This window comes from Choristoneura fumiferana, chromosome 12 (assembly GCF_025370935.1).
Source record: "Choristoneura fumiferana chromosome 12, NRCan_CFum_1, whole genome shotgun sequence".
In the NCBI taxonomy this organism is placed as follows: Eukaryota; Metazoa; Arthropoda; class Insecta; order Lepidoptera; family Tortricidae; genus Choristoneura; species Choristoneura fumiferana.
In genome coordinates this window covers 11,859,003-11,883,263 of record NC_133483.1, presented here as the reverse complement: position 1 = coordinate 11,883,263, position 24,261 = coordinate 11,859,003, and the positions used below count along the sequence as shown (strand labels likewise).

Genomic DNA, 24,261 nt, shown 5'->3' with positions numbered 1-24,261 from the left:
CTCTATGTTTAATACATTTTATAAGCCCTGGAGTGATCCAGGGCTTCAGATTAAATTTAGAACGACTGATTTTGACTCTTTTGGTGTGATTCTGTATTGCGGTAGATATAATAGTATTGAAGTTGTTGGCAGCCTCGTTTAGATTACTACTATTTGTTATTTTGGACCAGTCTATCCCACTAAGCTCGATAGCAACTTTAGTATAGTCCGTTTTAATTATACATCGGTCCATGTTTGATCTAGGATTTTGATTTCCAAGACCGACCATAGCAATATCATGGTCCGACACTGAACATTTGCATACCACGCCAACGGGTACTGACGATGACTTGACAAAGATATGATCCAGGCAAGCACCCAACCGGGTAGGCTTTGTAATGACAGGTATTAGTCCGTGAGCCGACATTATGCATAGGTAGTCAGAAAGGTAAGTGCTACTACGGTTGTTCATCAAATCAAGGTTAATGTCACCAGCCACAATAATTTGCCTCGAACCGATTTGACTTAGGGTTGTGTCCAGGGAATGGAGAAAGTTGTCAAGATTAGTTACAGACGGTGAACGGTAGATGGGTCAATCAACTATTTTACCGACACTTTGGGCGTCTCCTGCGTGACCAAAATTGTCTCTGGCGTTACCAAAAAATCGTACTTCCAACGAGATATTTCACGGTTTAATAGCTTAAACTTACGTAGGATGGCATGTATTCATGTACACCATCTATTAAATTACAGAAAAAACATGTTTACTTACAAAAATCTGCAATTGTTTGAAAAATGTCGCGGACAGATTAGTGTCGGTAAAAAAGTTGATTGGCCCAGATACATAAGATCGTCAGCTCGTTGGCAATGTTGATCGAGAGACAGTTAGCATCAACGAAAGATGGTTCGACTGCTGAGGCCCGAATGAGACTGTTTAATGTAAGCTACAATGCCACTGCTCTTACTAAAATATTTCATTGTTTGAAAAGAGTCATAACCCGGCAGTCCGTCAATCACGGAGCCATCAGCCAGCCAACATTCTGTTAAAATAATGACGTCAAATTCGGTATTTGTGCGTGCAAGAGACACTACAAAAGAGTCAAAGTTCCGTTGCTGACTTCTGATATTAAGTATTCTTCTGATATAAAAACGATCAACTTCTAATTTTTCAAAAACATCAGAATTCCCGTGGAAATTTAATATAATCCCGGAATGTACCCAAAACGGCCAGATCTAATCGCTCACGCGAGCAAAGTTGCGGGGAAGAGCTACCTATAGTTTAATATTATCTCAATATTCATAACATCATTATGGCGTCGTTGGTTAACACTTAAACCTCAATTAGTGAGCCGAGTGCCGAAATCCATAGCGTTATAAGTTCTCCCATCGTGAAATTATCCAAGTTTTACGAAACAGCCACTGCTACGGAGAGCAGTATAGAAAACTCAAAACATCATAAATAACTCCGTTGCGAGCAAAGCAGGATATGGCACTTTTGCACGACTTTAGCAAATAAATGTAGGTACATATGTGGCTCCCCAAGTTACGTGGATTGTAATGGAATGTTATTTATACTTCAAAGAGAATTACTAATTCTCAGTGGCCTAGGAATTTAAAAACGTGACCTCTTAGATCCTCCCAGGAGTATTAAAATAATCATCATTATCATTACAATCAGCCGTAGGACGTCCATTGCTGGAAATAGACCTTCCACATAGACCTCCAGTTGTTTCGATTTGAAGTGGCCTGCATCCGCCGTGAACCCTAATATCTAATTAAAATTATGCATATTTGGGCCAATCAACTATTTTACCCACACTTTGGGCGACTCCTGCGTTACCAAACTTGTCTATTGCGTTACCAAAAAATCGTATTTCCAACAATATATTTCTCGGTTTAATAGGTTGAACTTACGTAGGGTGGCATTTATTCATTGTACACCATCTATTAAATTACAGAAAAAACATGTTTACTTACAAAAATCTGCAATTGTTTGAAAAATGTCGCGGACAGATTAGTGTCGGTAAAAAAGTTGATTGGCCCAGATACATAAGATCGTCAGCTCGTTGGCAATGTTGATCGAGAGACAGTTAGCATCAACGAAAGATGGTTCGACTGCTGAGGCCGAATGAGACTGTTTAATGTAAGCTACAATGCCACTGCTCTTACTAAAATATTTCATTGTTTGAAAAGAGTCATAACCCGGCAGTCCGTCAATCACGGAGCCATCAGCCAGCCAACATTCTGTTAAAATAATGACGTCAAATTCGGTATTTGTGCGTGCAAGAGACACTACAAAAGAGTCAAAGTTCCGTTGCTGACTTCTGATATTAAGTATTCTTCTGATATAAAAACGATCAACTTCTAATTTTTCAAAAACATCAGAATTCCCGTGGAAATTTAATATAATCCCGGAATGTACCCAAAACGGCCAGATCTAATCGCTCACGCGAGCAAAGTTGCGGGGAAGAGCTACCTATAGTTTAATATTATCTCAATATTCATAACATCATTATGGCGTCGTTGGTTAACACTTAAACCTCAATTAGTGAGCCGAGTGCCGAAATCCATAGCGTTATAAGTTCTCCCATCGTGAAATTATCCAAGTTTTACGAAACAGCCACTACTACGGAGAGCAGTATAGAAAACTCAAAACATCATAAATAACTCCGTTGCGAGCAAAGCAGGATATGGCACTTTTGCCGACTTTAGCAAATAAATGTAGGTACATATGTGGCTCCCCAAGTTACGTGGATTGTAATGGAATGTTATTTATACTTCAAAGAGAATTACTAATTCTCAGGGGCATAGGAATTTAAAAACGTGACCTCTTAGATCCTCCCAGGAGTATTAAAATAATCATCATTATCATTACAATCAGCCGTAGGACGTCCACTGCTGGAAATAGACCTTCCACATAGACCTTCAGTTGTTTCGATTTGAAGTGGCCTGCATCCGCCGTGAACCCTAATATCTAATTAAAATTATGCATATTTGGGCCAATCAACTATTTTACCCACACTTTGGGCGACTCCTGCGTTACCAAACTTGTCTATTGCGTTACCAAAAAATCGTATTTCCAACAATATATTTCTCGGTTTAATAGGTTGAACTTACGTAGGGTGGCATTTATTCATTGTACACCATCTATTAAATTACAGAAAAAACATGTTTACTTACAAAAATCTGCAATTGTTTGAAAAATGTCGCGGACAGATTATTGTCGGTAAAAAAGTTGATTCGCCCATTTATAAATCCTGACTTTTTTACAAGCTTTTATTTAACTTGCCCTGTTCGTTTGTTTATTTATTTGGGTCAAATCTTGCAAGTTAAATTTGACTCACTTCCAGCGGTTCAATTGACTTGAAATTTGGCATATTTATGTAAATTTGGTGACAGTACAATAATTTGGTAGTGACATCTTGGTGGTCTTGCCAGGATCGTCTCCGCCGGAGGGAACTCCTCAATAGTTAATAGTACCGACTTGAAACCACATATGCAGTTTAAATGACAATGCAAGTACAGTCAACAGAAAGTATAGTCAGCAAAAAAAGCTTGTATTAAAAATGTTTTTTATAACAGAAAGTCATTATTTCCCTACCCTCAAAACTAAACAAACAGACTGAGCATTCGTTTCTTTTAATCTTAATCTTGTCGAGACCTTATTAGTATGCCATACGCGTAATTTTACTTAAAGAGAAAATAAATTAAAAAGATAAGCTAAAATTAGCAATATTATGTAACAAATCAACCCTAAAGATACACTTAGCTCGTTATCAGTATCTTTAAACAATTTCAGATTAAGCGCTGGTTAAAAAATATTTTTTTTAACAAAAATGTAAAACCAACTCCAAAAAAAATAACAAAAAATGGAACCGACTACCCTTTACCCTTGAAAATATTTTTCTAGGTACGTACTATGTAGCTCGAAGTCGGTGCCTCAGCACGAGCCAGCAGGAGTGGGACAATAGTCGTCTACCTCACCTACCTACATACTTACTATGGGTTTCAATCCCTCCTGCTGGGTCGTGCTGAGTCACCGACTTCGAGCTACAAAGTACGTACCTAGAAAAATATTTTCAAGGGTTTTGTAGTCGATTCCATTTTTTGTTAATTTTTTTTTTGGAGTCGGTTTTACTTTTTTGTTAAAAAAAATCTTTATTTCTCACTTTTTAGTGATTTGTAGCCAAAGTACATCTCACAACGATTCCATTAAGCCCAAACACGACTTAGTTACGTTGTTTTATAACAGAGTTCCGTTGCCTACCTTCTGGCTTCAGCATCAGATCAGTTCGAAAGAATCATTAACTTAAAGCTCGTTCTTAGTCGCTTATCTAGGTATATTAATCATGATCGTTTATAGACGAGCGAGCATTACTTAGCTTTGATGAGTTCCATTGGTCATCTAGGGTCTTCTTCATCAGGTCCAGGTTACCAAATGATACTTTCTGAATGTAAATGCTCATCTTAATGCTAAAAATGCCAAAATCGCCATAGGTGTGCCTATAAAATTTGAGGTTGCCCTCGATTTCCCTAGGATCCCATCATCAGATCTTGACTTGGTGACAATGGGACCACCTCAAAAGAGTACCCTTTCGATTAAAAAAAGAATACGGTATTTGACAACTCCTGATTTTGCCATATCTTAATATTATTATGAAAATATAGATAAACAGGTATTTAGCGAAGAGAAAATTTAAATCGGTTGAAAATAGGATTAGTAGTGATTTTTTGAAAAATCTATATACCTGTCTCTTTCACAAACGCTTTTCTCTATGCAGCAAGTTTGGTTGTACTGGCGTGTGACGTCACATGCCAGTATATTTCTCTGTCTAATCTTGAATTTCAAACCTTTATAACTTTGTTATTTGTAAAGGTAGCTTATAAATTGTTTTTCTATTCGATAACAGGCATTGTGTAGTTTTCATTTATAAAACATATACAAAATAGTCAAATACCGTATTTTGAAAATCGGTCTACCATTGACTGAGTAATCGGTAAACATACATAAAATAATAATACAAACATTGGAACATAGAACCTCCTCCTTTTTTGAAGTCGGTTAAAAATATACAATATAATAATATAAATAATATATGGCTGGTATACAATTATAATTTTCTTACATGCACGAAACTATAGGAAATTGTTAAAATTTACAGATTTTATTGATTCTGTTACGTCACTCGTTCAGAAAAAGGGATGCTTTAAATGTAGAATATGGCAAATAATGTAAAAAAGTTTAGCAACGGATAAAGTAATTTGGAATGGACGTCCTGGCTCCCGATGGGATGGAACCGTCGCGCGTCAGATTAACTTAGCTCGCTTTAAATAGCTAACGGCTTTAGCCGCCGCTGTTACTACGAACATTTGCTTATCTGGTCAGCAATACTGAGAAATTAATCTAGCGAAAGACTTCATAAGAATTAGTTAATACTATGCGTTATAATTAATCATAAATAATTTAATCTCTTGAGATATATTTGATAAAATTGCAAAAAAGTCTTTCGAAAAATCGAAACCGTTCCTGATTTATAATAGTTTCAATGAAAATTATAATTACAGTAGTGCGACATAACTGTTAATGATTATTTTTATTTATATTAATAAATTATTACGTATTTATATATTGATACCCTGGAAAACTGGCCGTGCGCTGGTGAGGGACGCTACCTGTACAGATACCCTTGCGGCGTTCTACCTACCAGCAACTACCAAATGTGCGGGGGCGGCGGCAGACGCCCGGGAACGCCTCAAGGTCACAAAATATAGCTGTCTCGGCGCCCAATATCTTTCCAAGGCGTCGAGACTCTAGGTCCTAGGGGTAAGGGTGCGCTGGAGCTACACAGGGAGCTCAGCAATAGGTTAAGGGAGTCAACAGGCAACCCTGGCGCCGGCAGCTTTCTCGCGCAAAGAATCTCAATCGCAGAACGCAGGAATGATGCCTGCGTGATGGGCACCATGCCAAGAGGCCCACCTCTCTTTTTTAATTAAAGTTTTATTTATTTAAATTTAATGGTAGTTTTAGTCCTATGGATATTTTGTATTTTCTTAATATTTTTTAATAAATTAAAAGGTATTTATATTATTAGTGCTTATATAGGTATTTCAAAGAACAAACTAAAGACATGAAGCAAAATAGTACATTTTTGAAAGATTGCCGTGTGTGTTCCGTTTTTTGCCGCGTTTATTGAGCGTGAATTGCAGAGTACTGCCTTTTCGCAACGTAACGTTTGGCAACCTGTTTCATATCGCAACTTTTCATTTTGCAAACTCTAAAACTGTAAATATTTCAGGATTTATTTCAGGGCCATCGTGTAGAACCCTTTAGGTTAGGTTAGGTTAGTTTTATAAAAATCCTGAAATATTTACAGTTTCAGAAATATTAAAAGGTTGGGAAATGAAAAGTTGCGAAAGGAAACAGGTTGCCAAACGTTATTCGCCGAAACATTAGTAAACCGTGAATTGCACCAAGTTACTTTAATCCCTTTGATTTGACGGCTGATTTGACATTGATTATAGTGACAGTTGCACTTACTCTAGTATTTTGGTGAACTTGGTGCAATTCATGCTAATTGCTACAATGCTGACTTCAGTCTACCTGTAAATTTAAGAGTTGACAGCTGTGTAATTCTGTATTTTTCTGAAATAAAAGTACAAAAAGAGCTGACTTCAAGGGATTCACTTTCGCTTTATACTTTTTTCTCTTGTTAACTGTAATTTTCATGTGGTTTATGTACGGTCGCGATCGTTAATTTGGGACCTCCTCAAAATCCTTTGAATCGTCATACAAAAAGACAGATATTCGATCCTAAGTAGGTCCCAAATTAAATATCGTGACTGTACAACTAGCTGTTGCCCGCGACTCTATTCGCGTAGAATTATTTATAACTATCTCGCGGGAACTATGCAATTTTCCGGGATAAAAACTATCCTACGTTCTTCCCCGAGACTCAAACTATCTGTACACCGAATTTAGTATAAATCGGTTCAGCGGTTTAGACGTGAAGAAGTAACAAACAAACAAGTAGACTTACAAACTTTCGCATTTATAATATTAGTGGGAAAAAGTGTGTACAATACGATACTTCAAAAGGGAAGGAAAATAAAAAAACTAAAGATGCAAAAATGTTACAAACTGGCAACTGTGTCAAATGACACTAGCATCAAATGAAGTCAGCACAACTCTAATGAAGCGCATAGTAAATGAATAGGTACGAGTATGCTCGACTGCTGGGTTATTCACCTATCGAAAAGTGTACTAAATTTGACTCGTACCTATAGGATTAAAGGCATTTACTTATCTGCTCTCCGCTTTGCAATACTTCAAAAATAAGGCTGTGAAACGAATATGATGTCATGGTATGAGTATTATGCTCGAAAGGTAGGCTTTCGTATTAAATACTTAATTTATTACTTAATACAAGGTATCACGTTTCACAGATAACGGATTTGCGACATTCTGGAATAATGTTCAGTTATCTTTGATAGCCTATGGTATTTTAACTACAAACAACTGAGTTTCTGAAAGTAATATAACTGTAAGCAAAGCAAGCGTGCACTCGCGTAAATATTTCCCTACATAAATACTGTCTTTTGTCTACAACTTCTAAGAAAACTAATAAAACGTGCCTTTGGGCAAGGCATTACAAGTAATATTAAAATAATATTGGATTTTTGTCCAATGTTTTTTGTAAAATTGCTTATGTCGCGATCGGTCACCGGGCCCCAGGAGGACGCCCCAGCCGTACGCAATAAATGTCAGGAAAATAATTCAGACCTGCCAGACGACGATCCATACCCCACTCGAATATTTTCAGAATCTCTACCTATAAACGAAACAAGATATTTTGGAACAAGAAATATTTTTGTGGTATGCCAAAAATAAATAATGTAAATTGGCGAGTTTCCTTCACTTCAGCTTATGTGTAAGAATAATAGTTTGAGCACACGTATTTTCGTCTAGATGTATAAAAGTATGAAATAACAGGTATACATTATATGTGAAGTTCAAGTCCTTATAGTGCCAACATTCTCGTGTCTCGTGTGTCTAGTGTTCTCATGCTCGTAAAGTTCGTATTTATGCTGGATCTAGGCAGGGCCGCGCCGACCCCCCCCCCCCCCCCGCCTCTGTGCGAAACCGAGGCATTTGTTGCGCCTATTATACCTACTTACTTATCGATACTCCACTACAAAGAAATATGTTGTTGTGTAAGTGTAACAAAAATAATTTCGATAGCGGCGCCCCTATTGTCTTGGCGCCTGTATGCGCCGCACACTTCGCATACAGGGGCGGCGCGGCCCTGGATCTAGGAGACATAAAATAACTTTTTATGCTCTCGTACATAAAGTGAAATCGTCGTCTAAGACCAAAGCAATCAGGTGTAAACAGCCACAAACAAAGAAGTGTCTACATATATAAAAAAAAACTAAATATTTTATTGGTCTCAGAAAATTTTAGTACCTAGAGATAAGGTTGGGACCTCCCATTAAGCATAAAAAATTGTGTCTGGAGAGCCGCTCTTCCACAACAATACATGTGTATATTGATTAAATTAGCGTTTAATTGTACTTAATATAACTAAACATAAAACAACAATCATTAAAATACCTTCAATTTTACAGATTTGCGAATTTGGATTTAGCAGGAGGTAGTGGTGCAACATTAGCTATTCGCCTTTTATATATTTTTTCAACACACACAAACATCACGCCTGTATTCCCAAATGGGGTAGGCAGAGCACTCGAAACGTTACCGCTTTGGGGCCACTTTTAGCAATTTTAGGTTTTCAGTTTGACTAAAACGGTACAATAGTGACAGGTTGCTAGCCTGTCGCCTGCGGTATACCTTAACCTATATCCTCAGTCGCCTCTTACGACATCCACGGAAGAAATGGAGAGGTGTAATTCTAACCCGGAAACCACACGGATATATTTTTAATTTCAAATAAAACTAAAAATCAATCAAATCAATCAAAATACATAGATCAATAAAACTAAAAATTTATGATTTTATAATGATGCATGAACAATAAAAGTACAAAGTAAGTGAACAATAATTATAGATATATAATTTAATATATATAAATATATAATTTAACAATAATTTTAGGATTATAATGTCAAAGTCAACATATAACAGTATATTTGACTTTGGCACAATAATTGCAGATCCGAATCTATTAATTCTCACGGTCGAATAATTGTTTCCACTGTTGATATTTCATTTCCTCGCCATCGAAGTAAAAAGCAGTGTAAAACTTGAGCATTAAAACCATTTCCCCCTCGACGTGTCTGTCCACCCTCGCCGTACCGGCTCGGGTGGCTATATGAACGTCTTGGGTAAAATGACTCGTTTTATTATAGCTTATGTTATGTCTTATTATACAATCTAATATTATTATTGATGAATTCTAACTTAAGTTATTAGTACTTCAATTTTTTGATGTACTTAATACAATATTATTCAGCGACTGACAGGGAGATGTTGCCTAAGAAAGGGAGCACATTTAAAGGCGGTCTCTGAAGTCTTATGAATTGTTAAATTTGTCAACCGCAAACCACTTAGTATAATTCCCGAGCCTGCGCTTCTAAAGTGTCTTAAATAATTCAAATTTTCGAAATTATACAAATTATACCAAAACATTGCGTTGATGCGAGCAACATCTAGTCGAGCAAAATGATTAAAACCGTTTATAAGTATTTTTAGTTTTAATATCTATATTATGTAAAAATGCCATCTACATGTAAAAACGTACAGTCAAGGGCAAAGATATCGACACGGCCAAAGTTGCAACATTACACGGCCTTAATGTTAAGTGACCCCTACGTTAATAAAAATATACTTACTTAAAACGAGTGATTACTTAAATAAATTAAACGTGTTTAAGTCGATGCATTACTATATTTTATAAGTAAGTAATAGGTAACTATAATGACTGTGTTCGTATTTAAATTGAACTTTATTCGGGCATCTTGTCAAATCGGCACATTAATTGAAGATTTACATGATAACTACTTCGAAGCGCAGTTATTAATAAGTGTTTTCTTATTTGATTAACACTTAAATACTGCCAAATTAACCAGTATCTGACAATTGCATGCCAAGATGCTGAAACACCGCTGCTATATACTACAATATTGAGGTACCTATCAACACAATATTGAGATACTCGTACCTATCTATTACGCTGCAATGCAAAACAAAATCCTAATACCCTGAAAAAGATAAAATGTAAAAATGGAAGTTATAAACAGAAATACATCGCGGAGTTCGTTATCATATTACACTAGAGTAATCCGAGATTGTTCACGGATCCTTTGTTATTCCATTTGACTCAATTGCTTTTTGGAACCATTCCATAATAGGATACTTCAATACATTGTGGCCGTTTTTGTTTTCATCCTATTATTTTCAGGACGCTACGTTTTCAGGTAGGACTTCCTAAATGTAATCGCACTTGATTAAAGACTTTCCTCGTATTCTTGTTTCGTCGTTGTACTTGTTCTTTTGCAAGATCTTATTCCTTATACTCGTAGAGTGTAGAATATGGATAGATACTTATAAAACGTTTGTGTACTGTCGAACTAATCACTTAATGCGCAGCCAAAAATGTACTGTCTGGAGAACTAAAAATTGGAAATTTGTACTGAGGACACTTTTTAATAGACTTAAAAAACCGGCCAAGAGCGTGTCGGACACGCCCAAGATAGGGTTCCGTAGCCATTACGAAAAAAAACAAGTAATATTATGTGCGTTGTAACACAATTAAAACACTTACTACAGTCTTAAAATCTATTACCAGAAAACTGGAAAAGGAGGAAGCTATGTACATAGGTATTCGTCTGCATACATGTTTTTTTATGTTAACCGCTATATCCGTTTTTAGGGTTCCGGAGCCAAAATGGCGGAAACTCTTCAATTATTGTAGACACACCTATATTGAATTGGATAAGTATGCGTATTTTGTAATAAGACCATTTTTTTTATTCGACTGGATGGCAAACGAGCAAGTGGGTCTCCTGATGGTAAGAGATCACCACCGCCCATAAACATCTGCAACACCATGTATTTGCATTTGGTGATTACGATTACCATTTAGTCAAGTGGGATTGGTGAGGGTGACCATAGATGGCCACCGAACTATTCAATAAAAAGTGTTACGGGTTGCGATTCGATTACTGTAATACAGTAATTTATGTCAAAGTCAAAGTCAACGTCCCTTACAATAAACATCCCTGCATTGGAAAAGTGATAGTATCTATAAAACAATGAGCAGTTGACCCTAAGTCTAAATGAAAAATAAAAAAAAAAATAACCGACTCCAACAAACAACGAAAATAAAAGTTTACAAAAAGACTAATATTTTTTTTAAGTCATTGCCTCGATACGAGCCAGCAGGAGCATGTACCCTACCTATAAACTACACTTTGGGATTTGCACCGTCTTCAAACAGGATATAATATCGGTATAGAAAGCGCGCTCATTATTTTTGTCGCTGCTGTTTTGTTCGCAGATTGAGGGCTATTTCTTACATCATAATGAACTTTTCGCTTTCTTCAGTATATTCTTAAGAAGTCCTATAAACAGACTCATATATTCGACTGAATCATCTCACAGTATAGTGCCCAGTAAAGAAGGCTATAGAGGCTAGTAAGCAGGTAATATAAATGCATTAACTATTGTTCCGAGCTGCCCAAGCCGTGCAAAACACGCAAGCTGATCTAACACGGTTCGGGGAATTCTATCAAGTTACAAGTTGCTTGATCTCCTTCCTACGATATTTTACTCTATTTAAGTTCTTGTATTGTGTTTTTATCTTTGCAGCAGAACTAATATGGATGTACTTATTTATTGAAAAGAAGCGCTTTAGTAAATTAAGTGAAATCATAAGTTATTTTTACAAGCTTTTATTTTACTTGCAATGTTCGTATGTTTGTTAATAAGTTTGTAAATTGCGGTTTTAATATTTGTCGACCATTTTTTAACAACTTCCTGCAACCTGATTGAGTTGAAATTTGGCATATTATAATTCTGGTTATGAATTCTGATTGTTCGGTCAGGATCATCTCCGCACGACTTTAATGGCTAATGGCATCAACTTGAAATTTGGTACTAAAGTTTAGTTCGGCTAACAATGCCAGTACCTACAATCAGAAAGTATAGATAGCAAATAAGCATGTATTAATAAATATGTTTTAACAATATTTTGATATAATTTTTGATACTCGTGATCAATCTATAAAAATATTAAAAATGTATAGACGGTGTCCGTGTTAAATTTAGAAGCACCTTGTTTTGACACAACGCATATCCCTAGTATGATAGGAATAATGAGCTTAGTCGGCATTATTATGCAAGCTTAAGCTAAGCTAACACGAGTTACAATTAGTTACAAGATTATTATGGCGCATAAGCCCGCATGATCATTAGCGGGAATACGTAATGTAGCATGTTTTTGTTAAGGCTGCTGTTGTCACGCATGAAAATGCCTGACAACAGCAGCCTTGACCTAATGCCATCCACGAAGACGCGTGATTTTGTCAAAATTAGACATTAATGACATTTTAATAAGAACCCCCTGCTCGTTTGCCCCCTATACCATAAAAAAAAAAAAAAAAAACCATGGCACGGGTCATCGTGAATGACTCTACCTATAGCACTCGAGGCGAGTTTATTTTTCCATCAATCGCTAGACCCATTTTTTTTTCATTACTTCCAGCTTCCAGAAGTTAATTGAATTTCATAAATAGAATTACAAAACACATCTAAAAAAATACTGCTTTCAAATGTTTTAGAGAATCTACAATTCGTGCCATGTAGTATTTGATTCATAATCATTCAATTATAGTAGATTTTTTAAAAATTACCTCAAATATTTTAGCAGGTGGTTAGGTTACTTGGCCCACGTCTAATTATATATTTTTATTGTGGCTGACAGATGTTTTCATATATTAATGGATGTTCAAAGTACAGTTACCGCGTCAAAGGCGTGATTACACTTTGAATCAAAAATTCAGATGCTGAACCTACTTTCTACTGAAATATTGGATTAATTCTAGATGACAAAGTGTTTCTGCCGGATAGTTCCGATATTATAGGGAGAAACAGTATAGTTAGATAGGTATCAAGACAAGTTTTGGTGTTGAGTTTTTTAGTAATCTGGCAAATATACTTTTAAAATAAAATATTAATACGCTTGAGCCACATTTGTCTAAGGTATTTTGTGAAATTGTATTAAATTATAATGTTCAGTATTATGTATTTAAAATGGAAAATGAGAACATGCAATTAGTTACGAATCCGCCGAAATTCTAAAAAAAGAAGTTTTGGGAACAATAATTGAACGAAACATAATGAAAGTTCAGCTGATCTTAAAATTTGTTCTGCACTATTTGCAGATGTATAACGTCGTCATCGTTTAATCCAAAGGAAAAAATTGCATAATTGCATTGTGTTAGGCTCTTCATATTTATAGCTTTAGTTTCAGAAAAGTATTATGTGTCTTCGTATGATTTTATTAAAAGTAATATCGGCAGAAATCTACTTTTACATCTACATACCGCAGAAGCAAAATAGTTCAATAAAAAAAGTTCGGTCGAACATAAAATGAAAGAAAAAACTCATATAGTTTCGTACAGCCATTGGCAAAAATACTATGTACGGTCAAGGACTTTAATTTTTGAGCCACCATGGAACCTTTTCAAAGGAAAAGTTATTACGATGTTCCTTGTCAAATTAATGCGATGTCACCATGACGTTTAATGTGAAATAGAATCTATAGAGTTAAATAGATTCTCGCCTCGATAAAGAATCATGAGTTATACTTGGTTAGGATAGGTATTTAACTAAATATAAACAAACTTCCGCCGAAAAAACCTGAAGCCGTGGTGGCCTAGTGGTTTGACCTATCGCCTCTTAAGCAGAGGGTCGTGGGTCCAAGGCCCAAATTCATGTGCGGAATTTCATTTGAAATTTACTACGAGCTTTGCGATGAAGGAAAACATCGCGAGGAAACCTGCACCAACCTGCGAAGCAATTCAATGGTGCGTGTGAAGTTCCCAATCCACACTGGGCCCGCGTGGGAACTATGGCCCAAGCCCTCTTGTTCTGACAGGGCCTGTGCCAAGCAGTGGGACGTATATAGGCTGGGATGGAAACAAACTTCAGCTGCCAGATTTGGTGCATTCAAGGATATTAAACATTTTACTTATCTGTCATTGTAATACCAACTAGACTAGTGTTTTTCAATACAGAAATGTAAATGTTTAGATAGTTTAATGGGGGGATTTCAATATTTACGACACCATTTAACGTTGTTTTGTTTACGTCATTTAGTTAAAAACCTATCCAAACCAAGTATAGATTGAAACGTGCCGGGTATACTTCAACTATAAATACGTAAGTGACCCGAGTATTTGATTTTTAGTAATTATATTTGAGTCACGCGGTAGTTTTATTAAAGATAACTAATAAACTGTGTACGCTTGTTCGGCCACTATGTAAGTTTTTTGGAATTTCCCATGGGCACCTAATTAGTAAAACCCCGTAATATCAGTTCGACTGCCAGATAGTTTCAGTTGGTAACAGCTATTTGTTGTCCAAACACTTTCCTATCGTTTATCAGTTCTCCGGTTAAACTAATTGACCTTTTTTCCATTCTACTGCCATGAACAACGAAAATAATTGTCATTACTTACCTTGATTGATGATCACTCAGATATCCTTGATCTCGGTCCCTAATGCGGTCTCTGCAAAAAAATAACAACTTTGAAAAACCAATTAAAGGTTTCGGGTTCGGAAACTTGGAGATGTTATATTTCGTACATAATTATAATTTTCAAGGACGGTGCTCCGTTAAAACATCCACTCAAGATGAAGAAATGCAAAGAATAACGTCAAGAACTCTAGATTATAATTCAATTTAAATATTGCTTGGTATAATGGTTTTTTGGAGTTAAAAATGACTTAAATTCTATGCAAGTTAATTAAAGCATTTACACGTTACAGATGTAGTGAACAATGTTTTTCCATCGTATTTTTAACCAACTTCAAAAAATAAGGAGGTTATCTATTAGGTTGTATTTTTTTGATCACCATCATTATTATATTTTTTTATGTTTGTTACCTCAGAACTCCGTCATCTGTGCACCGATTTGAATTATTTGAAAAAAAAATTTAGTTCGTTTAGGAATACCTTCAATTAGGTCCCATTAGCACCAAATCAGGATCTGATGATTGGATCCTAAGGAAATCGAGGGAACTCTTCAATTATTTTAAGGAAGCCTATGGTCATTGGATATATTTAGTAGTAACTCGTGCATTTGCTTTTGAAAATCATCATTTGGTGAAATGGAAATGATGATCAAGACCACAGTTGACCATCGGAGTTACTACGAGTACTCAATAACTAGTATTTCACAGGTTGAATTTCATTTACTTTAACACAGTTGCGAAGCAACTTATGCTCATCGTAATGCATATGGTGAAATGGAACGGGTGGTGAAGCACCAGGACTCTTTAATAATGAACGTCTCTGCAGCGGGAAAAACAATCTTTTGTAAAAGGTAACCAGCAGTTGACATTAAACTATTGTATCTTAGATTATTTACACTAGATAGCGTGAAAAAAAATTATAACAAAAAATTAAACCGACTACAAAAACAATAAAAATAATTTTCTAACAGTCTGAAGTCGGTGCCTCTGCACGAGCCAGCAGGAGTGATTTAAGCCCAATATATAGTTACAGTATGTAGGTGAGGTAGACGACTATATAGGCCCACTCCTGCTGGGTCGTGCTGAGGCACCGACTTCAGACTGGTATAAAATTATTGTCATGGTTATTTGTAGTCGGTTTAATTTTTTGTTATAATTTTTTTTGTCGGAAAAGTTCGTATTTATCTTGCTCTCTCAACTGGTTTACTGAAGTTTACTGAAGATAATTAAGGTAACAAGATAAATACGAACTTATCCGACAAAATACGATGGAAAATCATTATTCAATACTTATTCAATAGATCTATAGTTGTCTGTCTGACGCACTAAATTAGAAGCCATTAAAAAAATTAGTTGAGACTCAGTTTCTGTGTACAGCAGTTAAAAGCTTAAATAAAATATATGTTTTACGAATTTCAATCCAAAGGTTTCAAAACAAACTTATTTTATAAAATCTGGGAAGACCCCAACATAAAGATTTAACCTTTAACGAACATCCACAAATCACGGTTGTTTCGTGTAACTGAGGGCTTATCACGTTACAGAAAAGGTAATATAAACAGAAATACAAAATTGAGCTTGTTTTACTCTTATGACAACAGCGTTCCATAAAGGATTCACTCAAATCGGGGCTTCAAAGAAACAAAAAGGGCGACCGCGCAGAGAGCGTTGTAAAAATAACAAACCTTGAGTTGTGATCACTCAAATACCCGCGCTCACGCTCCCGCTCCCGCTCTCGCATCAGCTCGTTGCGATCACTAAGGAAATAAAAGCCATCATTCATTATCAGTATTTCCGTTCTTGGTCATGAATTAATTCCAGGTTTAAGTAAAGGAAAGAAAGACCCCGTAAACGATCAGAATTAGAATGCACGATCTAAATATTTCTCCATTCAATCCGTATGAGATATTATTTTTAAAGGGTTTCGTTTTTTTCTTTGTATTGATATAAATGCAGGATCTACAGAGTTTTTTTTTAAAAAGCCCAAGTCGAGAAGCGAAACGTTCACATGCAAGTTGGATGAATATGATTAAAGTAACATTAAAAAACCTGATTTAGCCGTTTCTAACTAATTAATTTAATTAAACTGTAGGAATGACCGATACATATCGTAAAAGTAACTTCCGTGTACAGCTATGCTGCTACATTGCATTTTGCTCACTCCGTGAGACAAAGTAACTTTTTATTTTATTTTTTGAATTCTAGACTGTGCTGGGTCTACTCACTGAATTCCCAATAAGTATTTGAACTTCACTTTGATCTGTAACTTTCACTTCAACACGAAAAAGCGAGAGATAGAGATAGGGTCGCAGCTCTCAGGATTCTAACCTAGAATCACTCACTACGCTCGTGATTAAATTATAGAATCCTTCGCTTGCTCGGGATTCAAATTCAACACTCGCAGCATATAACAGCTTTGCTTTCTTGTTGCACAAATAACTATTACTGAACTAGTGAGACACACCTTTGGCCTCATCTACATTTTTTATCAGATAAGATGGAAATCAATCACGGGTCAGTTTTGAATTTAAAAAAAAGTACGAAGAATAAAAAAGACAGAGAAGTTAACAGAAATTTCTAGGACTCTCTTCAGTACCTGTAATATCCTTCGCGATCCGATCGTGAACTTTGCTGCCGTTCAACTCCCAAGCGATGCGGTAAGGGCAGCGTAGAAGACCGACTGCCTCCGCCAGAACATTGAGTCGCTGGTCCTGGCACAGACACAACCTATTCATTCACTATCCAACAAAAACAAAGTAAACATGCCCATAAACAAACAAAACAAATAAAACAGTCGTCAACGTAGCACAGGCAAGTAAGGATTCAGAAAAGACCTACATAAATCTCTTTTGTCTCACAGCCATTACGTGCAAATTTTGACTTCAGATAGTTACAGGCTTTTTCATTAGCACAGTTGATTAAAACTGAAGAATGATAACATTGTTTAACTGTCTTATGAAGCAACTTTCAACTTTACTACAAAACATCAAGCAAATTTTGACAAGCCACATCCAATGCAGTTTATTTTTTCCATGAGAATGATACAACTACCTATTGAATATTGGGACATGGGTTCCTAGTACGCATATAAGGTATTTTTAAATATAAATATCGACGCTGGTCATATTCCGATCAAAATATTTTTTCGATAGGGAAGTTGGTGATATGATATACGGAGTTGTTCATAATTGTAAAATGAAACCAAATGAACGTAAGACAAAACAAATATTAACATCACACATAATAATTAAATTTGAATTCGTTGTAAATACATAATAATATAATCGATATCACAAGCTGCAGCCCTCGTAACAGAGCAATAACTAAATTATTGAGCTTTAAAAACGCAGCTCAGCGACGCGTTGATGGTTCCTACATACCTAGTACCTATCCAGAGACCTGAGACTGAGACTGAGTTGGTTCCTACATACCTCTTTCGGAAGCTATATTCACATGTAATTTTAATTTTAACGTAATTTTTAAAATTAAGCCGATATATTGGTTTACCTTGACTGAAACATCGCGAAACTAATAAAACCAACCATCTGTTATAAATATTCCGGAAAAATATCCATTTGTAATGCAGTTTTTTGAGAATCCCACAACATGCGATTTCACTTAATGTGCTGTCCGTTCTAAATGTATGTATCTCCCTACCTCATGGTAGGTACAGTGTTTAAAACTTTTGTTTTCAAAATTTCCACCCAAATGTAAGCCCTCAGTATATATAAAATTCATTGAATTACATTTCAACTTAATCATTTCAGTAGTTTCCGAGCTAATTGGTGGCCGATTAAAAACGCCCAGACAAATACAAAATATATCGTTTTCCTTTTGAAATTCGAAACCTTAAACTAATGAAATAACTCTAAGTATTTTCACATTGATTTTCACACAAATTCACAAAGTAAAAAAGTGGCCGTGAAAAGAAATTGACGTTCATACAATTGTATTGTCCCTTTCTGTCTTTCCGATAAGAGTGAGCTAATGATTGAAATACCTACCTAAGCAAAATTCTGTAAGTCTATTCTAATCAAAATCTGATTTCGCAAATATTTAAAATATAAAAGTTTGTGTATTTGGGCCACTACCTAAGCGTTTGTTCATAATCATTTACGTGGCCATTCTTCTGTTAAAAAAAAGAATTAACGAAATTGGACTACTCTGTAAAAAGTTATGCGTGGTCAAATATATAAAAAAATATATATAAGTACGCGTCGACTTGAGTGAGAACCTTCTCCGTTTTTTATTCGTAGGTTTAAAATGGCAGAAGATTCTGACACGGTTTCCAATTATCTGGCAGAAATACAGGAACTCTAACAAATAATCGAAAATGACGTCAAAATCTACAGCCAATTCGTAAAAAGTATAATCACGAAAATGAGGCGGCCGAAACGCTCAAATAATGACTTACACGTTTGTGGGTCAAAAAGCCTGCGCAATATTTTATCCAGGAAAAGTATACCGATATAGAGTTTCAGCAGGAAATCGATAAAATGTAATATTGTCTAGCAATCGTGTTTCCGATGAAGACTTAGTAACGATGGCGTTGACAATTCTGGCCCATTCAGAGATATCTTGTTACTTGTATGTTAATGGTATTTTTGAAATTGATTTCTGTATACAAAGTTGCGGGTCAAAATTCACTATAATATTTATAGTTTCTCACATAAATGCATTAGTGAATCCTCTCTACATTCAAACTTACGAAGCTTTTACGACAACAAACTGTTAATATCCTTCGGATATTTATGATTAGATGTTAAATATCCATTTGTGGTAATTTTACGGTGACATTAACTGGTACAAGGGCTGCTAGCTTAACACGGAATAGTTGCTGTTACATAGTTGCTTAGGGAGGTTGGACTGTTTGTTACAAAGCGATTGCAATCCTTACTTTTGCTATAGACGAACCAAATTAAAAAAAATCCTCCCTTTTTCACTAAGGTCTAAATCATAGAAACTATACTACTAGGTATGTACATAAACTTTATAAATAACCACAAGCTAAATAAAACAAACAAATAAAAAGACTAGTTGTGTGTTCGAAAGAACGTACACTTACAAAACGGGGTACATTTATGAGAGGCAACTTACTCAATTATTTATTATTTGTTAAATATAGTTAGGAAAAATGGCCACGTGACATGTTTGGTTAAAAAGGAGGAGATTTTGAATTCAATTCTTGGTATTAATTTTTGAAATTGTGACTAAAGCACAACACAATATAGAATAGAGAGTCGCAACTACACGACATATCTCTATTATATTTATGAATGTTATAGAAAATGTATACGGTATTGCTTATAATATGGATCGGTTCGCTATAGCAAGAGGGGACGGATGCTACTGCAAACCATTGAGATCCGATATTTTATGGGTGTAACTAGTATGATACATAGGTAATAAATAAGTGATGATTTCACCTCCTCTAGCCCTTATGGCCGCCTCCGTAAGGTTTCTCAAATAGTGTAGAACGGATTCTTGGGTCGGTCCTCAAGAAAAAATAAAAATTCAATGTTTATATTTCGTTCTGATGCTGTTTGTGTGTGAAAAGGCCAGTGTTGAAAGTTTCTAACAAACTTTAAAAATTAACACAGGTACTTTAAGTATCTATTCGTATGCAAAAGGAAATAATCTCGGATAAATGAAAAACTTTGAATTTAGGTATTTCAAATTGTGTATAAAGGGAATACTTACGACGTCGGGGCGGGTAAGGACTACGCGGGTTCGAAGGCGGCATATTGTCGTTGTATTCTATGAAAAATTGGTTAATATTTAAAAACAATTAGATAGGTAGTTCAGAAAACTACTTTAACAGAATCAATTATTGATTATTCATTTCTCCATTGAATTCTCAATTAGAAAAAAATTAGTTACATTTATGTTTTTACTGTTATTGAAAGACAAACGCACTTACCGTGAAAACACTCACCTAGATCCTCCATGCTCTGGCTCAAGAGTGCCTCGAAGGTGTGTAGGCTGTAGCTTTCTGCGTCCATTCCTTTGGCCAAAGTATTTCGAAGATGCATCTCATACTCAAGCAGTAGACGCGAGGTGGGTGAGCCGGGCGCCGGTGTCGCGCTTGACTGCGACGCTTGGCGAGACAGGCACGGCTTTTGCTGTTAAATTAGATGCATTGTTTGAATAATACTCAAAATATTTCGGACATATTTTCTAGCTCTTTGACCGCTCAGTTAAACGTCATTAGCATCCCACGTTTATCAGCATAACAGAAAGACAAGTCGCAAGAATTTTGATCATGCTAAATTTAGCATCAGGATTGTCTTTAGTTTTCATAAAAAATTAACCCTGAGCATCACCTCTTTTAATAACACCTGCAAAAACACTAACGATGAAAAAAAGCCGCAAAAACGCTGAATATTTGTCCTTTAGCGATTTTCTGAATAACGCGACATTACTAAGTAATAATGTTAAATACACCATTTGAAATGCATCAAGTTTAGGATTTTAGGTCATCTTCTTATCTTAGCTTAGGTTCTATAGCCCTATAAGGAAATTTTAACTTTTACCACATCCTTTCGTCTGCTTGTCCGTCCATGGTTTAGCTTAGAAAATAAGTACTATTTAGAGGGCTGTGATTTGCATGACTTTATAGACCACGTGGTAAAAATGGTAACAATTTAAAAACGTAAAGTAGGATTTTTTTCTTTCTCCTCTAAACTGATGGTGTGGGTTATCATTGGACAGGTGTTTCAAAAACATTGGAAGATTGCCAAGATCATTTTTCGATGTAAAAATCCATTCTCAAAATAATTAGGTACCTTAACAGTTGGCTTGAAACATCTGGTAAAAAATGTAACGGTAGCTAAACCAGACTACTCCTGGAAGGACTGGATATTTGCTGTGGATGGAGAGCAGTGGAAGTATCGGGGAGACCTTTGCTCAGCAGTGGGACAGAAAAGGATAACTATAATATTAAATAGCTAAATTTAAAAGGAACGCTGTGACGCAGTAGGTATGTCTCACCGGGTGCTGGTGCTGCCTGCCGTCCCGGCGCTGACATGGCTCCTGGTCCGAATTCCCGTTGGACGACGACGGCGTGGTCGCGTAGCATTGGTTGTCGAACATCACATTGTCCGATGGTGGTGACATGTCGCGCTCGCCACCGCCGCCCAGCTCCAAATATAAACCGCGACCCGGATAACCACTCGGAGCCGCCCCCACCCCGACGCCCCGACTGTGGAAAGATGTTAGTTTAAATAATCAATCGATCTGGGCTTTATTTTGAGGACCTCAGTATCAATGTGCCTTATGGGCACCTGCCCAATAGTATCTTGCTGGCTTGTGCTGAGGCACCGACTTCAGACTGGTAGAAAATTATTTTCATTTTTTTTGTAATCGGTTAAATTTTTTTTCACACTTTTTAGTGTAAATTGTCTAAGATACGATAGTTTAATTTCAATTGCTCGTCACCTTTTATTAAACATTGCTTTTTTCGGTGCAGAGATGTTCACTATTGAGGAGTCCTGGTGCTGAAGCACCCGTGGTGAACCACCCGTTTCATTTCATCATATGAGCATAAATTGCTTAGCAACTATGTTAAAGTACTTGAAATTCAACCCGTGAAGTACTTTTTATTGAGTAGTAGCTCTATTGGTCAAATGTGATCTACGTCATCAGTTCCACTTCACGAAATGATGATTTTCAAGAGAAAATGCACGAGTTACTACTAAATATATCCAAATTACCATAGGTATCCCTACAATATTTGAAGAGTTCCCTCGATTTCCTTAGGATCCAATCATCAGATCCTGATTTGGTGCTTATGGGACCTAATTGAAGGTAATTGAAGCTAAACGAACTAAAAAAAATTTTCTAATTAAAAATACAACCGAATTGATAACCTCCTCCTTTTTGAAGTCGGTTAAAAATATTCAAGAGACTGGGGACGTTTCGGAAAAGAGTTATATCTGTATTATGTTTTCGTACTGGACCTTTATTTCAGTATTCACTATATTTATTTCCATAACAATTTACATTGTGTAGGACAAATATCTATGAATTAATATGACACTGTACATTACAGCATATTATGAACACAACACTAAATTCTAGCACACAAATTAAAATTATTTAGTAAAATTTGAGCCACTTTGAGATAATTTACAAGTACGCAGATATTAATTACTTATACAAATGTACTTTTATCGTTTGTGTCACTGAAAAAATCACTAGGTTTCTGTTAAGGCACATAAGTATTTTCATTATTGTTAACATCCATTTGATCGGTATTTAGTAAATATTTGTGGCCAAGTATCTGAATAGTATCGCTTCGAGCTCTGCCAACTGTTGGTGTGGTTGAAAAGTCGATGACGTATTCTTGGTGACGTCATGAAGTGTCTTACGCGCAAGTGTGATGAAAATATTGTTATCTTTATCTAATACCACGTAATAAACTATGGTTTAATTACCTGGACGTTTCAGCTACATTGCAGCGGCCGTAGTCACTAGTAGACTAAAATGTAGGGTAGGTATTACATTTGTTTAGTAGCACCAGTTTTTTGAACTACCCGCGCTTTATCTTGACTTGGTAACGGCATTCTAGCACACCAACACAAACACCTGGCAAATAAGCACGTTTCGTACCTATCTGAAGAATACCGCTGCGAGCTCTGTCGGCTGTTGTTGTTGATGGCATGAGCGTGATGAGCCGGGTGGTGCACGTGCGGCCGGTGGCCGTGGGCGCCACAGGCTGGGGGGCACGGGCCCGCGCCGCCGTAGCGTCGGCGACCCATCTCCGGTGACGTCACGGGGCTCTCTGTTGACGGCATTGGCTTGAGCATGCGTTTCAGAGTGCTTGAGTCTGAAACGGTGGAAAGAGTACAGTTTTGTAAATAATATTTAAGTTGGTTTAAAAGAAATTTCTGAATGTTGCTCTTTGTCAATCCTCCATTAAAGTGATCCTCTCATACACCCAAAGGTCAACTAATAGAGATCCCTTAAAGGGATATGTTCACCTTTTGTATATGCGTTTATGTATTTTGTACATTAAAGAGTTTATGAGTATATACATACCTACATAGGGGCTGCATCATGCATCAAATCATGCATTCGAATTTTGAGTCACTGCTAGTCCTAGGAATGATTTGAAATTTCGTTCATGTATAAAACTCTGATGACATTTCATTAATTAATTATCGTTAGCAAAATTGTTCTTATCAGATTTTTTTTATTTTAATCAAAATATTGCCTATTAGAACTTGGATCAGGAGGAATGGAGGACATGAGGGGAGACCTTTGCCCAGCAGTGGGACACATCCGGCTAAATAATAAAAAAAGTTATCACTTAAATAGGTTGTCTTACCCATATTCATATCCTCTGTACTTTTTGACTTGGTGCGACGAGACCCCGAAGTATTGTTGTTGATAACGTTGTGGTGGTGCATCGAATGGCGGTCCGATTCACGAGACTGGAATAGAAATTAGATTACAGTTAAGCGTTGATAGATCTTGAACAGGATTTAGCAAGTTTTATATCATCATCATCCCAGCCTATATGCGTCCAACTGCTGGGCACAGGCCTCCTCTCAGAATGAGAGGGC

At 36.2% G+C, this 24,261-nt stretch overlaps 1 protein-coding gene across 1 annotated transcript in view; it reads right to left on the bottom strand.

Moving 5' to 3' along the window:
- sif (guanine nucleotide exchange factor still life) overlaps window positions 1-24,261 on the bottom strand; it is a 165,487-nt gene that overhangs the window by 118,679 nt on the left and 22,547 nt on the right. The window contains 9 exon segments of the mRNA XM_074095344.1: window positions 14,680-14,730; window positions 16,381-16,452; window positions 17,292-17,406; window positions 20,122-20,190; window positions 20,396-20,452; window positions 20,631-20,817; window positions 21,686-21,896; window positions 23,306-23,522; window positions 24,024-24,129. Coding sequence (XP_073951445.1) covers window positions 14,680-14,730; window positions 16,381-16,452; window positions 17,292-17,406; window positions 20,122-20,190; window positions 20,396-20,452; window positions 20,631-20,817; window positions 21,686-21,896; window positions 23,306-23,522; window positions 24,024-24,129 — 1,085 coding nt within the window.